General features: G+C 45.7%; 1 protein-coding gene across 6 annotated transcripts in view; it reads right to left on the minus strand.

The window, feature by feature from the left end:
* Positions 1–1,864: 1,864 nt before the first annotated feature.
* Positions 1,865–15,863, minus strand: part of LOC147194629 (nuclear receptor coactivator 2-like) — a 32,544-nt gene continuing 18,545 nt past the window's right edge. For 5 of the 6 annotated variants that reach the window (XM_086128408.1, XM_086128409.1, XM_086128404.1 and 2 more), the window contains 17 exons: positions 15,412–15,627; positions 14,062–14,163; positions 13,666–13,806; positions 13,420–13,567; positions 11,729–12,827; positions 9,853–10,144; positions 9,320–9,469; positions 8,678–8,854; positions 8,017–8,122; positions 7,757–7,925; positions 6,713–7,027; positions 6,359–6,436; positions 5,672–5,909; positions 5,374–5,593; positions 5,090–5,231; positions 4,060–4,137; positions 1,865–3,700 (listed from right to left, as the gene is read on the minus strand). In XM_086128408.1, coding sequence (XP_085984534.1) covers positions 3,689–3,700; positions 4,060–4,137; positions 5,090–5,231; positions 5,374–5,593; positions 5,672–5,909; positions 6,359–6,436; positions 6,713–7,027; positions 7,757–7,925; positions 8,017–8,122; positions 8,678–8,854; positions 9,320–9,469; positions 9,853–10,144; positions 11,729–12,827; positions 13,420–13,567; positions 13,666–13,806; positions 14,062–14,163; positions 15,412–15,627 — 3,683 coding nt within the window. In that variant the 3' untranslated portion in view covers positions 1,865–3,688. The remainder of the gene's footprint in view (positions 3,701–4,059; positions 4,138–5,089; positions 5,232–5,373; positions 5,594–5,671; positions 5,910–6,358; positions 6,437–6,712; positions 7,028–7,756; positions 7,926–8,016; positions 8,123–8,677; positions 8,855–9,319; positions 9,470–9,852; positions 10,145–11,728; positions 12,828–13,419; positions 13,568–13,665; positions 13,807–14,061; positions 14,164–15,411; positions 15,628–15,863) is intronic. The other variant, XM_086128410.1, reaches the window with a different exon arrangement.

Below are 15,863 nucleotides of genomic sequence, written 5' to 3' on the forward strand. Positions count from 1 at the left end.
GGCAAGCGGCACCGACTGCAGTGGGTGCCGCCCCCTTTTTCAAAGCTACAACTTTAGTTAAGATGGCTCACCACGCCTTTGCGAGGCAACCCAAGAACAAATGGACAGAAGCAAGGAATTCGAGTCCAAATGCAATACACACGCGTGTGAGTTGCAGACATAAACGTGATTTTAGAACCATGTCACTCATGTTTATGTTTATGCGAGATTTGATATGTCTGAGGAAGAAAATCCGAGTAATAATTTTTGCCTCTTTCTTGTGTTACAACCTGCTGGTGATCCTCTTGGCCAATGACGGCAGGGCTTGTGTGTGAGTGACACTTATGTTAGCCAATGGACGTCAACGTCTTTTTTATGTGTGTGTGATGTGTGCGAGTTTGTGAGTGTGCGCACGTACGCGCGACGTGTGATTGACAGGAAGTTTAGCCAATGGGCTTCTAGATCCTAACTTTGGGCCAATTGTTTGAAAAAATAGTATGGATTGTATTTTTGACTTGTTGAAAAGTTTCAAAATGAGTTTTGAAGCATGTGCAATGCAGACATGCGACTTGTGCGAGGTCGAGAATCTCAGGCCATTGTGAGCATTTGGCAGCAGGCCAGCTGAGCGTCATTGTTTGTCATAACACAAAGAAGAAGAAAAGACGACTGTCGTGTCCCAATCGCGCGTTCATGACGAACAGAATCAAAAATTCAAGTCAAGTTGACTCAGAAGGTAGTTGTGAGTGTGTCGTATCGCTCGAGTGGCAGGCGGGAACACATTTGGCAACGATGTGGCTTTGTGATTGGACAGGAAGGTTGCGCAGAGGTCACACAATACTGGAACACGTTCAAGTGTCTCTGTGACCAACAGAAGTCACTGAAAAACGTCATGTTCCCCGTATGCTTTATTACAAATAGTAACCGTTTAAAATAATTGAAGATAAAAGAAAATCACAACAAAACAGACAATTCTAGCACATTCAGAAACAATAGTAGTGTTATTGGGTAAGACTCCTCCTGAAGGCCCACTATCATTTTGTACACAAAGATGATGTAATCAGGATGCGAGCACACTGTTGAAGTAGAAACAACGGCTAAGAACTTTAATAAATATACAAGCCAACTAGCTGTAAAGAAGTGCGAACATAACTTTAAAATGCTAACGGTGCCAGATGGAAAGCAAGTTTGCGATCCTAATGGGATTACAGAGTGGGAAGATGTAACCAAGTGGCCTGATGTTTAATGAAGAAACCTACAAGTGTTGACACTCGAGAGATGACGTCTGAGCCAACAGAAAGGAGAACAACTTGCCTACAGCTCACTCAACTTATATGGCAGAGTGAGTAATGGAGCCAGTTAGTCTGCTAATTCGTTTTGTCGCATGTTACATTCTGAAAAAGGGAACTGGCAATCGTGTCAGATTGTTGTGACGATGATCTCAGTGGGAGCGCAGTGTAGGTCAACTTTGAAGTTTCAAACCCTCACCCTATTTTGAAACCGTGACACTAGTTTGGAAAGCCTACTTTGATATCCTACCCTGAATTTGAAACCCTAAAGGGAAACCGTAGTCCAATTTTAAAACACTACTCTGAAACCCTAACCCTAGCATTGCTTGCCACACTAGCAACGCTAGCCATGCTAGCAGCGCTAGCTGTACGAGCCAGGCTGTGGCAGGGCACGAGTTAATGCACTCACAACGTAACGGAATTGAATTTCAAGATGAACTGCATCGATTTGTTTCTGGACTTTCTGCACCGTGTTGCCCCCCTGCAGCTCCATCATGACACTGCGTTTGAAACAAACACAACATCGACCAGACAATAAACACTAATGGAAATGGGAATAAACGTAACAGCCAAATATGAATGACACGAGGAGGCGTGAATTATGTGAATAAAAAGAAATTTATTTACAGTGGCATAGATCATAAATTAACAAGCAGCTGTAGCGACAAAACAAAAGCAGCGTTTTGCATCGTCTTTGCTTCATTCAACTTTCTGACAACAAGGAGGATTCATATATTATTATTTTTATGATTATTATAATGATGATCTTTTAAAGCTTGTCAGCAGCACACTAAATGCCTTTCTGCTGCACAAACCAAAGAAGAAAGAACCTTTTTTGAAATATAATCTAAGATTCCATCTTGGAATTTACATTCATGATTTAAAATGTATGTATGAGCAGTAAAACATCCATAAACGTCTCGTAAAACAAAACACAACACATTGAATGGAACTTCTAAGGCATTTTTTTTTGTATCAAGAAAGGTAATTGCATGGAAAACACGGCCAGAAAAATTGCAGTCTATCAAGTAAGAAAAGTGTGTAATATACGCTATGTATTAATATATGACTACGTCAGCCATAGAGAAGCCGAAAAGTGACATTCGGGATATTTGAATGGCTTCTGTTCATCACGTCTTTGGGCTTAAACGACCACCAAAAAAAAAAAAAAAAACAACAACACACACATCATGTCCAACATTCACCATCGTTCATTTCAGTGTGTCTTCATTCAAGTTTAAGCTAAATTATTTTAGGACCATGCATAGAAGGTGACGGCGAAAAATATTGGCAAAATGTTGACTTGGAACACATTTTGTCAACTCTCAAACATTCCGCTAGGATTCCAAATTATTTTAATTGTTGATCTGCAATCATTCGTGTCTCGCTTTGTGTCAAGCAAACTGAAACACGACTGAGAGCTCGAGCGGGCAAATTCCAGGGCGGAAATATTTGTTCAAAAGTCAACTTGCACCACATTTTGACAATTCTCAAATGTTCCTGCTTTGTAGAATTCAATGACTTTGATTCTTTAGCAGGAAATAATCATGCCACTTTATACAAAGCAACCGAATGGAGTCAGTGGCAACAGTGGGCTAACGCTAAGACTAAAATATCGCCGAAAGATTAGCGTTGGCTTGCTACATAGCCAGTGAGCTAAAATGGTTAAAAAATATATTTTTGCGTCATTTTAAGACTCCTGGTTGTTTTAATGTTTTGTTTTGTTTTGTTTTCCAGCGTGTATTGATTTAAATGTTCTTTTCATCTCTTTGAGCAGCTTGAAAATGCTAACTCAATCTATGCTAACATTAGCATCTAAGACGGTTAAGGCTGGTGAATACTATTACATTAGCTTCATATTTGGTGTCAAACAAGAAAATGGGTACAGTCAAAGTATATAAATAAATCCAATAATTATCTAACAAATGTTTTTTTTAAGCATAAACCACCAAAACACCTGCTTAGGGCAACGTAAACATTTGCGAACCCCCACGCCCCGCCACCCCTTCCCCCCAACGGTAGTTAACAGTTGAGGTTGAATCATGTGTTGGCTGACTTAAAAGAAATGTACAATTTGAAACAAGAAAGATCAACTTTCATCTTTAAAGAAATTTGTAGAAAATACTCCTCAGTGTGTTATGACAGCTTCAGTCAGGCTTTCAAGTGGAAAAGTTTAGCGAGGAATACAAACGTTTTGCTTCCAAGAGGAGGAAAGTCACAATGTTGTTGCAGTTGCATCTGGGCGTCAGTAGGTGGCATGAAAATGCATACCAGTGGTCATCCTGGACCTCCAAGGCCTTGAAATAGGAGGAGGCTGATTTGAGTAGATTTCCTTTCAGTCGTCCCCAAAAGGATTTTTTTTTTATTTGGGGGGGACAAAGAAGAGAGCTGACATGAATCAGAAGCTTTCCAGGCCAACTGTGTCAGCAGAAGTTCTAGAAAGACACAAAAACGGGATGAATGGCATATTTTTAGTCATTAAATTAAAAAAAAAAAAAATCACATCAAGAGTACAACACACCGCTCGACACGTTTTGACGGCAGTTGTTAAATTTGAGATGCAAGTAAACTGTTCACTTGAAACATAAATTGGATGTATTCCCACTGCAATAAGTCAGCGTCACGGAGACATTAATTTGCGACACATGTCAGCGACGTGACGTGTTCTTCAACGGTCAAACGACGACCCGGAGGAGCGAGCGTCTCCGTTCTCCAAACGTTTGCCGCTTTTCGTCAGGATGGTGGAGTGACGAGGTTGCAAAGAAGCAAGTTAGCCGCTGAGCGTTGTACTCACAGAGTTATTTAAGTCTCCTTCTGGTGTGAGCATGTCCATTCCCGCCAGCTGATCGAGGATCAGACTCCCGTCCCCCGCCTGTGCCGAAAGATACATGACAGCAATTCATTTCGATTTTCGTTTTTTTTGTTTTTTTTCTCAAGTACACTTTACACAGATCTGATCGGCTGGATCAGATCAGAAAATATTTTCCATTTGATGCAAAATCGGTGGGTGGTAATATCATAATTTGTCACTCAATCAATGATGTTGGGATCCGCAAAAAATATATATATACTGTATATGCTGCCATCGTTAATGATCCACGCTTTCTCAGAATATACAGCCAGTCTTTTATCAATACGTTCATGTATATACTTATCAGCGTTTTGGGGAGAATTTTTAGGATTTCATTGTTCTTATTTTTTCCCAATTAGCGCATCGACCTCACAGTGCAGAGGAATCGGGTTCATTTCCAGCTCCAGCCTCCCTGTGTGTAGTTTGCATGTTCTCCCCGGTCCTGCGTGGGTTTTCTCCGAGTACTCCGGTTTCTTCCCACATTCCAAAAACATGCATGGCAGGCTGATTGAACACTCTAAAATTGTCCCGAGGTGTGATTGTGAGCGCGGATGGTTGTTCATCTCCGTGTGCCCTGCGATTGGCCGGCAACCGGTTCAGGGTGTCCCTCGCCTATTGCCTGATGACGGCTGGGATAGGCTCCAGCACCCCCCGCGACCAAAAGTTTGACTATTTTGGCCTGGGGAGGGCCCAATTAACAGCATATAGCGGAGTGACTTTTCAGTAAATTAAAAGGTTATTTAAATAGATTGGATAGATTGTTCCATATTCTGATTGATCAGTGATTGGTTATTTATTTATTTATCTATTTTTTTAACTCGTCGATCAACACCAAAATCCTGGTTGGATAAATCCTAAAAAAAAAAAAAGTAACATTTTTGAGAATGAATTTTTCGAAAAAGTGTTAAAACTACTCAACCCATCCAAAAATGAAGTTCTAATTATCAAGAAAATTTGTACTACAAAATTGTACCTGTTCCTGGTGCATGCCGCTGAGGTGTGCCGACATATTTGCTCCTCTGCTGCTCATGTTCATGTTGTTATTGTTGTTGTTGTTGTTACTGTACAAGCCGGCGCCACTTCCGCTGGAGAATGGAGCCTGTTGCTGGTAGACGCTGGGAAACATGAAAGACATGAAAATCGATATTTCAACATATTTAACCCTTTCAGCGACAGCAGTCACTACAGTGGACAGCTTATCATGTTATCAGGTTACAGGGTGCATGAAAGGGTTCAAGCGAAAGTGGGTGTGAGTACTTGTTGGGCGTCTGCATCCATCCGTTGAGGTCGGCACCCCTGGTGCCGGCGGCGGGGTAGGCGGGCGCCGCCCCTCCCTGCATTTGGCCGTGGGCCACCGACATCCTGGGCGACAACACGACGCCGGGCGGCGTCCCGGAAGAACAAGCCAACACGGACGCCGAGTCTTGATGATGATGGTGATGATGATGAGGATGAGGATGATGCCGGCTCATGCCTCCTCAAGTCAAGACAATATTTTCACGTGATGGGAGGAGCTTGATTCATGACAGGGTGGCGGTTTCGATGCGGCGCGTACCATAGTTGGGCGCGGCGTAGGGGAAGTGTTGCGCGGCGCTTTGTGGCAGACGAGAGTTGGGCCCGTTCATGGAGGCGCCCCCGGCGGCGGTGGCCATGTTGGGAGGGATGTTGACCGCCATCATGGCTCCATGCTGGTGTTGATGGTGCTGCTGCTGCTGCTGCTGCTGACGTTGCCGCAGGTGGTTGCTGAGATACTCGCGCTGACGCTGCGCTAACATTTGCGCATTGAAGGAACCCTGGCGAGTCGCACAAAAAATGGACCCTCATTGTCCAAGTCAACAGGAAGTCATCATTCATGTCGTGTGTTTTCTCAGAAAACGTCACCAATGAGAAATTGAACTACAAAGCTGTAACAGGAAAATTTTTCCTTTTACTTGTTTACCACCCACTTTTATTCATTTGTTGCAAGGCAGACTTCACAGGGTCTCTATCACATTTGGTCCAGAAAAGATTATTAACTCATTCAGTACCAGCCAATTCTAGACCATGTCTGAAAAGACGTTTAAAAACGTCTTTGGGAGTGAATGAGTTAATGTGTCATTAATGGGGAAAGAAATTGTAGTTATGTGTTAGTATACGATTTTACAGAGGCTATTCTTCACAAACATGCTTGAAGTAAATGAAGTACTGCTATGTAATAAATCCAAAATATCAGCACTGCATTCCATGACGTTTTGAGGCTGACCTGGTTAGGAAGGTTGGACCTGAGAGGTAGATTCATACTGGAGACTGCAGTCATCTGGTTCATGATCGGCTGACGGTTCTAAGAGAGAAAATTTGATGACAATTACCAGGAATGTTTCTCGATGGGCAAAAACCAAACAAATCAGCGCTTCCCACTGGCGTTGTTGGAAATGCCATTAATCTGTTGCAGCCTAAAAAAAACTGACTAGAACAATTGTAATATGTTATTTCAAAGAGAAAATAGAACATTGCAGAACATATTCTATTATTTAAAAAGAAAATAAAGTAATTGCGTTTTTACTTCAATTCAGTGGACATTGTGTTGTTTCTTTTGGCCATGTGTTTTTTTTTTTACCAGCTGTGCCTGCAGGCGGTGTTGCAGCTGCATCCTGAGGTTGTTGGGCTGCGGGGGCAGCTGTGGGTTGGCCCCGCCGGGTCGAACGCCGCCCGGCCGGGGACCCTGCACCCCGGGCATCCTCATCATCGGGGGGTAGCCGCCAGTCCTCTGCTGCCCCATGTGGGCGCCGCCCACCGGGGGGCAGAGGAAGGAGGCGTCGTGGGGCGGGCCGCCGTAACCCCCATAGTGCTGTGCCGCATACATGGGGGGCTTGACGGGGGACGCCAGCGCGTCCGACGGCCCGAAAAGGTGCTCCTGCTCCGATGCGCCGCCCTGAGGAGATTTCACATGACGTTAGCTACTTTCAAACCCTTTTGTATTAAACCCTAAACATAGTTTAAAACCCTAATCAGGGTTGGAAACACTTGCATTGAAAAAACAATTTCAAACCGTACCCCTGATTTGAAAGCCAAATTCCAAACCCCATCACAGGCTTCAAAACCCTCAACTAAGCTTGAAGGCTTTATTTGCAACTCTAAACTTGGTTTCAAGCCCTAATTTTCAACTTGGTTTCGAACCCAATTTTGAATTCCTAATTTAAAATCATAAAACACGTTTGAATTTCGAGTTTGATTCCCCCACCCAGGTTTGAAACCCTAATACGAAACCTAAACAGTTAATTCAAACCCTAACCTTGTCTTCAAACCTTAAATTTGAAACCCTAACGCAGGCTTCACACCCTAATTCTGAAAGCTGGCCAAGGCTTCCAAGACTAATTTGAATCCCCCACTCAAGCTTGAAAGCCTACTTTGAAAACCCACCCGTAGTTTCAAACCCTGACCAAGCCTTAACCTAGGCTTGAAAACCTCAATTTCAAACCCTTACCTTGGTTTCAAACCTTAATTCCAAAACCGAACCCAGTATTAAATTCCTATTTTAAAACTGTAAACCAGGTTTCAAATTCTAATTTGAAACCCCAGCACAGCTTTGAAACACTAAATTGAAAGCCCCCGCGACCCTGTTCTGGATAAGCGGTGTTGAAAATGATGATGAATGGATCACCTGTCCGGCCAGCATGGGGATGCCGAGCATCTTGTCGAGCTCCTCGAGGCCCTCGTAGTCCTTGAGGACGGAGCATAGCTGGTTGAGGAGTGCCCCCTCGTCGGCGGGGCCCTCGGGCGCCGCCCCGCAGCAGCCCGGCCCGCCGTCCGGGGGGACCCCGTACGGCGACCTGCAACCGAGGCCCTCCCGTTACGGTCACTTCACTTCAACTCAGCTCAAGGTTTGGACCGCCCCCTCACCCCCCCCCCCCCCCCCCCCACCTGTTTTGGCTTCCATAATGGTCCATCATCATCCTGTCAGGCCACGGGGCCGTCTGATTGGGCGGAGCGTGCTGCTGAGGGTAGGCGGGGTTGGGCAACTCCATCTCTGATTGGACAAAAGAAGAACGGCAACATTGCTCAGTTCAAATGGATTTAGGATTGTATGTATTATTACATTATTAGTTTATTGGCTTGTTGTCATTAATTTTATCTATATTTTATATTCTTTATTTTAAGAAATAACAGCTACCTTAACTCTAGTGAAAATAAACATATTAAAAGAACAATTTTTTTCAATGAAACTTTGTATTCATTTACGCCACGACATAACTGGTGAATTAATTTACTGTAAATAATTCAATATATTTGTACAACTGGCCTTTTTTTTATACAGAATGTACAATCATCATAATCAAAATTTTAAAAAATAATACATTTGAAGATGCGTGACACCATTAAAATAAACTTTTACAATGCATTTATTGGAAACAATAAACCCAATAAAAGCAATATTTAAAATCTTTTTTAATTTTTGGTATTTATAGTATGAATAGTAATAAAAATGATATATCTACATATATATACCTAATTAAAACTGCAACTCAATCACTGATTATAATTTGGTTGAAGGACTCCAATTGCAGTTTACGGCATCGCTTACCGCCGGCCATCATCTGCATGCCCACCGCCGATCGGGTCGGCGCCCCCCTGGCGGGTGGGGCGCCGTTGATTTCGGAGAGCATGCGAACACCCTGGGCCAAGGACGGGGTCGAGGGGCATCCCGCCGGCCCCCAGCCGGGCTGCAGGGAGCCCGCCGTTGGCCCGCTGGACAACATGGCTGACAAGGAAGCAACACAAGGGGAGATTTTCACTTCCTTGCTTGACCACAAAACACATACTTCAAACCCAAATTTGAAACACTACTCTGCTCATTTAAAAGCTGACTTCAGCCTTGACACCCTATTTTGAAACCCAAACATTGGCTTTAAACCCTTCCCAGAACACTATAATTCTTTGTTGAAAACCCCAACACAGGCTTGACACTATAATTTGAATCCTTAACTCAAACTTTATTATATTTCTCATATTTTTACTATGATGTCATTGCCATTCGAATGTTCCATATGCGAAAGGGGCGGGGGTCAAAATCAGATTTTTGTAGGAGGATGTATACCAATATTTTTCAGAGAAGTAAATTAGATTTGGAGTGGAAGAAAAAAGTGGCCAGTCCTGTTTGAATGTGACATTTAGAAAAGTGTGCAAGTTGCGCGTGTTGGTCACCCGCTCTGGTTTCCCATCATACCTTGCTGTTGCAGCAAGGCGTACGGCTTGTTGTTGTTGCCGTTGTTGGCGCTCCTGTGCTGCGGGGCCATCGTCCGGCCAGCGAGGCCATCCTGCGATAGGCTCCTGCCGGGCGCTGCCCCACGAGCCGACTGGCCTGGCCTGGCGCCGCCTACGGGAGGCGCAAGGAATTGCAAGTTCAAGTTACACAAAGGTCATGTTGAAATGTGCTCCCGTCGGTGGCGCTAATACAAATTGCAACACTACACACAAACAACTGTGCCATCTTTTGGATCTGTGATGTCACTGTCCCACTTGACCTCATCGCACCCGGACAATGTCGACCAAATGGAAAGCAAAATTAGCCTGACCCAAATTTGAAACCTTCATTTGAAACCCGAACCCTACTTTGAAACCGTAAGCCTAGCTTGAAACTCTCATTTGTTTGAAATCACGTTTAAAAAGCCTAACCCGGGTTTGAAAGCCCAATTTGAAACCCTAAGATTGACTTCAAACACTCGTTTCAAACCTCACCCCTCATACACCAGCATGTACCTGCTAGGCCGATGGCAGGGAAGGCCGGGTGCTGGGGTGGTGGGCTACTGTGGTCCCCGTGGGAGGTGTCCATTATCTGCAGGATGTCTCCGATGGCACTCTGCTTGTCGGCAGGGAAGCCGGTGGTCGCCGCCGAGGAGGAGGAGGAAGAGGAGGGTGCGCCTCCTCTGGACAGTTGCCGAGAGAATGACTGGTGGTGGTGGTGGTGAAGATGATGATGCTGCTGCTGATGATGATGATGATGATGGGCGCCGGCCTGCAGGTCATCCAGAAGATCCTCCAACTCGCTGCTCTGAGGTGAAATGTTCATGCGGGACTTCATTTGAAATTCTAACCCAAGATGAAAAACCTAACTGAGGCTTAAAATACAAACATGAAAACTTAACTAGACCCGCAACCCTATTTTAAAAGTCTAACACAGACTTGAGACTAATTTAAAATGACAACCCTTACCAAGACCTGCAACCCAATATTCAAACGCCAATTTTAGTTTAAAGTCCAAACCGAGCACAAACCCTAACCTGGATTTGCAACCCTAAATTCTAAACGCTAATTCTAGTTTAAGAAGGCTATCCGGGCTCGAGACCATAATTTAAAACTAGAACCCTTATTTGGAACCATAATTTAAAACCATGACCTGGCCTTGAAACACAAAATTGAAATTCTAACCCAAGCTTGAAACTCTAATTTGAACCTTAGCGCTCGTTTAAAAACCCAAACACAGGCTTGAAACCCTCATTTGAAACTTGTATTAGCTTAAAATCTTAACCCTTTGCTTTAAACCCTACTCCTTGTCGAAACAAAAGGCTTTTATGTTTCTACTGTCACCGCATGCAGAGGTTGAGGTGAAACTGTTGTCATTTCCTGATCTACTGCAAACAACCTCACAACTGACAATACGTGAGCATTCATAAAAACGAGCACGACTCCCATACAAACCAAATCAAATTACACACACACACACACACGCCGGCTTACGTCCCGCGGCCGTTTGCCTGACGAATGGAGGAGGAGCTAAAAATAGAGCGCTGCCTCTAATGAGGTGACATGTGATGTACAGTAGGACGAACAAAACTGTAGGCGGTCACGCCGCTGCCTAAGCCGCTGCGGATGCACACAAAGACACACTTCCTCCTCAACTTTCAAAGCAGAGTTCGCGCGTGAAAAAAAAAAATAGATAGATATAAATAAATAACCCTTCACGTTGGATCTTATTGGAGTAATAACTCGTACACGGAGTGTGTTCATTGTGACGACCCTTCCATCTGATGGCAAAAGTGTGGGAGTTGGGGAGGAGCAAACGGTGGTGCGCAACCATGGTTCTGGCTTTCTAAGGCAAGCGGGTACTAACGCGGGTGGGAGGACATGATTGAATTATTTCCAAAGTGTCTTGAAAGACTTTGAATGTAATTGCCTTAAAAGGCAAGAAAAAAATATATATGCCTAAGGATGGGCCTAAGGTGGTCGAGTGGTTAATGCGTCGACCTCGGAGTGCAGAGGTTGGATTCCTGTCTGGAGTTTGCATGTTCTCCCCGTGCCTGCGTGGGTTTTCTCCGGGTACTCCGGTTTCCTCCCACATTCCAAAAACATGCACGGCAGGCTGATTGAAAACTCCAAATCGTCGCTCGGTGTGAGCGTGAGCGCGGATGGTTGTTCGTCTATGTGTGCCCTGCGATTGGCTGGCAACCGGTTCAGGGTGTCCCCCGCCTACTGAAGACAGCTGGGATAGGCTCCAGCACGCCCCTCGACCCTTGTGAGGATAAAGCGGATCGGAAAATAGATGGACGCCGAAGGACAATGTCAAGAGACTATTTCTATATCAGAAATGTCACTTCTCACCACGATGGAGGGGTACGTGCGAATTGCAAGAACCGACCTGGTCGGTAACGTTGAACGCGGGGTCCTGTTTCTCCGTCTTGACGACGGCCATCTTGGTCCCGTCAGCGCCCTCCATCTTGATGGCTTTTTCCAGGATGCCGTTGTCATCGCGGTCCAGCAGGTAGCGCAGCAGCACGTTGTCCTTTTTCTTTGGGCTCTCCGGCTCCTGTTTGACGCCCAACTCGGCCAGGGCGGCCGCGCTGTCGTCAAGGCAGCCGCCCGCCGACTCGGACCCGGCGGGCTCCTTCCCCGTGGCCTCGGCGGTCAGCTTGGCCAACTCCACTGGCGAGCTGCTGTTCTGAAGCAGCCTGTGCAGAATTTTGTGTTTCTCCTTCAACGAGGCCGAGTGGTTGCTGTGCGCAGCCCCCAAACAGGCGCCGACACCCGCCAACTGCTCGTCCGCCAGGGCCCCGAGAGACGAGCAAGGGTCCGGGGGTTCAAGCTTCGTGGTGAGAAGCTGCAGAAGCTGCGTGTGACCTTTGGCGCTCAGTAGGTGGTCCGACTCATCCGAGCTGTCCGGGTCCTCGTCCTTACCCTGGTGCGACTCGCCCTCCTGGTTTTGGGACGAGTCCTGCTGCTCACCGAAAGTCCCCAACAAATCGGCTTCCAAGCTAAGGTGGTCTTTCTCCTGGGTGCTGGGAAGAGGGCTGCGAAGGGCGGACTGTCCATCGGGGGACTCGGAAGTCCTGTGAACCTGGTCGAGGGCCTGAAAGGCCCCGAGCGGGTTGAAGCCACGGTTGTTGGAGCTGGTACAGATGGACACCGGCGAATGGAGGCCGCCACTAGGTGAGAAAGAACCGGGCTGATGTTGGGGGGTGTGGGGGCTGCCGTTGCTGCTGCTCGCCACCATTCCGGGGCTGTGGTGACGGCGAGGGGACGAAAGGGCCCCCTGTCCCCCGGACGTGACGCTGGGGCTTCCTTGGGCCGAGGGGCTGCCGAGTTTGTGGCAGTTGGCCTGCGGCGTGGCGGCTCGGCTTACGAAGCTGCACGAAGAAGCTGCAAAGTGGTTGCCGGTGACGGCGGCGTCGGGTGAGCCGCCGGTTTGAGACACGGCGAGGCTTGTGGGCACGTCCAGAGGTATGCTGCCCATATTCTCCCTGAAAAAGAAACACACGGGGGGTTGGTTGTACCAATATTGACGTTAACTTGACCTGTTTCGCAGTCCTGGCAGCAAGGGGGGTCTACTTGTTGATATTATTCGCCTCACATTTCTGCGCTTTGGGATTTGAATCGCAAATCGAACCTTTTTGCTTATCCTCCCGCTTCTTACGTGGGTTTTCTCCGGGTACTCATCTCACAAAACAAAGCATGTTAGCTTCAGTAAAGAATTGTCCTTGTATGTGCTAAGGTTTTTTGGGGGTTTTTTTGTCCCATGATATTTTCTAGTGAGCAGTCCATTCTTGATCTGTGCACGGCCTGACATGAGCCAACTTCCAGGAGTTTGACACCCCTGGTATAAGGGGCAATTTTTTTTGTCATTTTCCAGGATGTCATGACTGAGTGGCAAACAAAATGGCCGACTTTCTGTTCAGTTTCTGGCATGGGTCCTTGAGGCCTTCTTTGTGGATAGTGTTTTGAATGTAGCCAGTGAAACAAGTGTCAAGTACGTCCAAAAAAAATTTGAGGGGACAAGTATCCAAATTTTGCTTGTCGATGTGGGTCGTCGGTGCTTGTGATGGAAGACGTTACCTGTGCAGGATGTGCAAGGACAGGTACAGTTGTGGCTCGTTGGTGGCGGGCGAGCGGAACAGTTTGCTTTTGGTGTGCGCCGACACCACGGTGCCGTCGGACAGCGAGAAGCGGTAGAGGGGGCTGAGCGCGTGGCCGTTCCTCAACACTGCGGGCGGAGAAGGGACGACGCCGTGGCAAAAGATGAGCCGACAAGAAAGGACGGCATGGTGGGGCGGGTGGGGGGGGCTGAAAGTGGCTCCTCACCGTCTTGCTGGTGTCTCTTGGCGAAGGAGACGTCGCCATCGTTCTGCAGGTGGAATCTCTGGATGCAGCGCCGCACCAGGTCCTCCCAGCCCGGTTTCATGGACGCCCGCAGCAGGCTGGTGTCCAGCGAGGTGATTTTACCTGCGAGAAGGCAGAACAGGTTATAGATCACATCAACGGTGGCAAAGTCGCACTTGTTTGTACCACAAAAAAAAAAAGCTACCGTTTGAACAGGGGTGTGTAGACTTTTTATATCAACCCCATTTGAAGCATCACATGATATGCCGCTGTTATTTAATGATGCATGACGCTGTGTTGCTGCGCAAAAAGGCCCAGATGAGGCGTGAAGTGATTGCCGCAAGCTCCTCGGCGGAGGTTCGGATGCGAGCGCGTCACCTTGCAGGTCCTGCCGCGTGGTGAAGCTCTCGTACGACGACAGGGCCGTTCGCTCCTTCACCGGAACTCTTCGAGCCACGCAGATCAGACACGATTGCAGATCTGAAGGTGGGCGAAGGGGAAAAGATGCAAAAGTCACTCCCTCAAGTGTGAGATGAAAACAAGATCAAACAAGATTTCTGAAAATGTGTGTTTTCTATTCCGGTGACTTGGAGTCGGTTTGTTATTTTCAAGCCACTGCCAACCAAGCACAAGGTGTAAAATGGTATCATGTCAAAGAGAAAAAGGTAAGCAGAGCTGCAGCGAGGTTTGTTTTGTTTTAGGAAGGTACTTTGATTTGATTTCCATGTCCATCATGTAAAATCAATCAATCAATCAATTGGAGATTCTATTTTAAGGCGATATCGCTTGCAGCCATCCAAAGGAAATGCCCATCAGACGTCTGAAATTAGCGCGTCAGATAAAATGTCGTACTCTAATTAGCGTCTCCCAAAGGACAAGCGGCGAGGAAACGAGGACGGGGCACCAGAGGATGAGAACGCCAAGCAAAAATAACTCAAACTATGATTGGAAAAAAAACCCCCACACACAACGGAAAAATACAAGAGAAAAAAAAGAAAGCGCAATAAAACGATGTTTTATGTTTACAAAACTAAAACTACCAATAACATCCTTCGTTTTTGTCTTTGGTAGGGAATTTAATACCTAAGCCTTTGGTGTTGATTTTCAAATGGCTTTATTGCAGCACGGCTATTGACTGGAAGAAGGAAAGGAAAGGAAAGCAGTCGTCTGGGATTTATGCTCATTTCACGAAGTGTCGCCAAGAAGCAACGTCATTGAGTGGCAGCCAACTAAAAAAGTCCGACCAGATGACGTTGCTTCCTTGGCAAGAGCCGATTTCAGCTTGCGTGTTTGGCAGGACTTCCCTACTTTTGTCACTTAACTCAGCCTGAAACACAACGCGAGGTTACAGGTGCACACCAAAAGGTTCATGTATGGGGAAGGAAAAAAAAAAGATACATATACAGTATATACATATATACTGTATATGTATATATATTTTTTTTTTTAATTATTTGTTTTATTTATATCTGGCGCACACAAAATGCACAAATAAAAAAAACTGGCAATAATATCTATATTTTATGTATTTAAAATTTTTTGGAAAACTCAAATGCTCAACGAATACATAAACATATATGAAAAAATTAAAAATAATAAATCACTAACAAAGCAAATGAAAACAAAATTTAAAAAAAAATCAAAATGAAATAAAACTTCAATAAAAATCGCCAAACGTTGGAAAAATAAAAAGGGAGGTGTGACGTTGTTGCGTGGCATTGCAGTTACCTTCGCCCTCCTCCCTCATGGATTTGGGTTCGGAGACAGCGAAGCACTGCATGGTTTCGTACTTCTGCTGCGAGGCTTCCTGTTGGTCCTGGTCCGCCACCTGCCAGGCGTCCTCGCCGCCGTCCGAGGTCGCCGCCGCCGCCGCCGGCTTAACCAGCATGCGACAGGTAAACGTGTGACTGTTCCTGCTCGATGGGTCGCCACCGTGGTGATTGACTGCACGTCAGGGACAAAAAAAAAAAAAAAAAAGAACAAATGTTGAAATGACTTTTTTTGTTCTTTAAATGACCTTTTTTGGTGATATTTTCCAATCTTTGAAGGAGAATATTTTTTTTCCTTTAAGAAATGTTTGTTACGTAATAAAGTCTTCATTTTACACATGTATTGTTTTTCTTAATTGATCATCATTTACGACTTTATTCTCAAAATGATTTTAAACATTACAACTTCAT

The sequence above is a fragment of the Hippocampus guttulatus genome, chromosome 14 (genome assembly GCF_054856545.1).
Source record: "Hippocampus guttulatus isolate MCC_2025c chromosome 14, RoL_Hgut_1.0, whole genome shotgun sequence".
Classification (NCBI taxonomy): Eukaryota; Metazoa; Chordata; class Actinopteri; order Syngnathiformes; family Syngnathidae; genus Hippocampus; species Hippocampus guttulatus.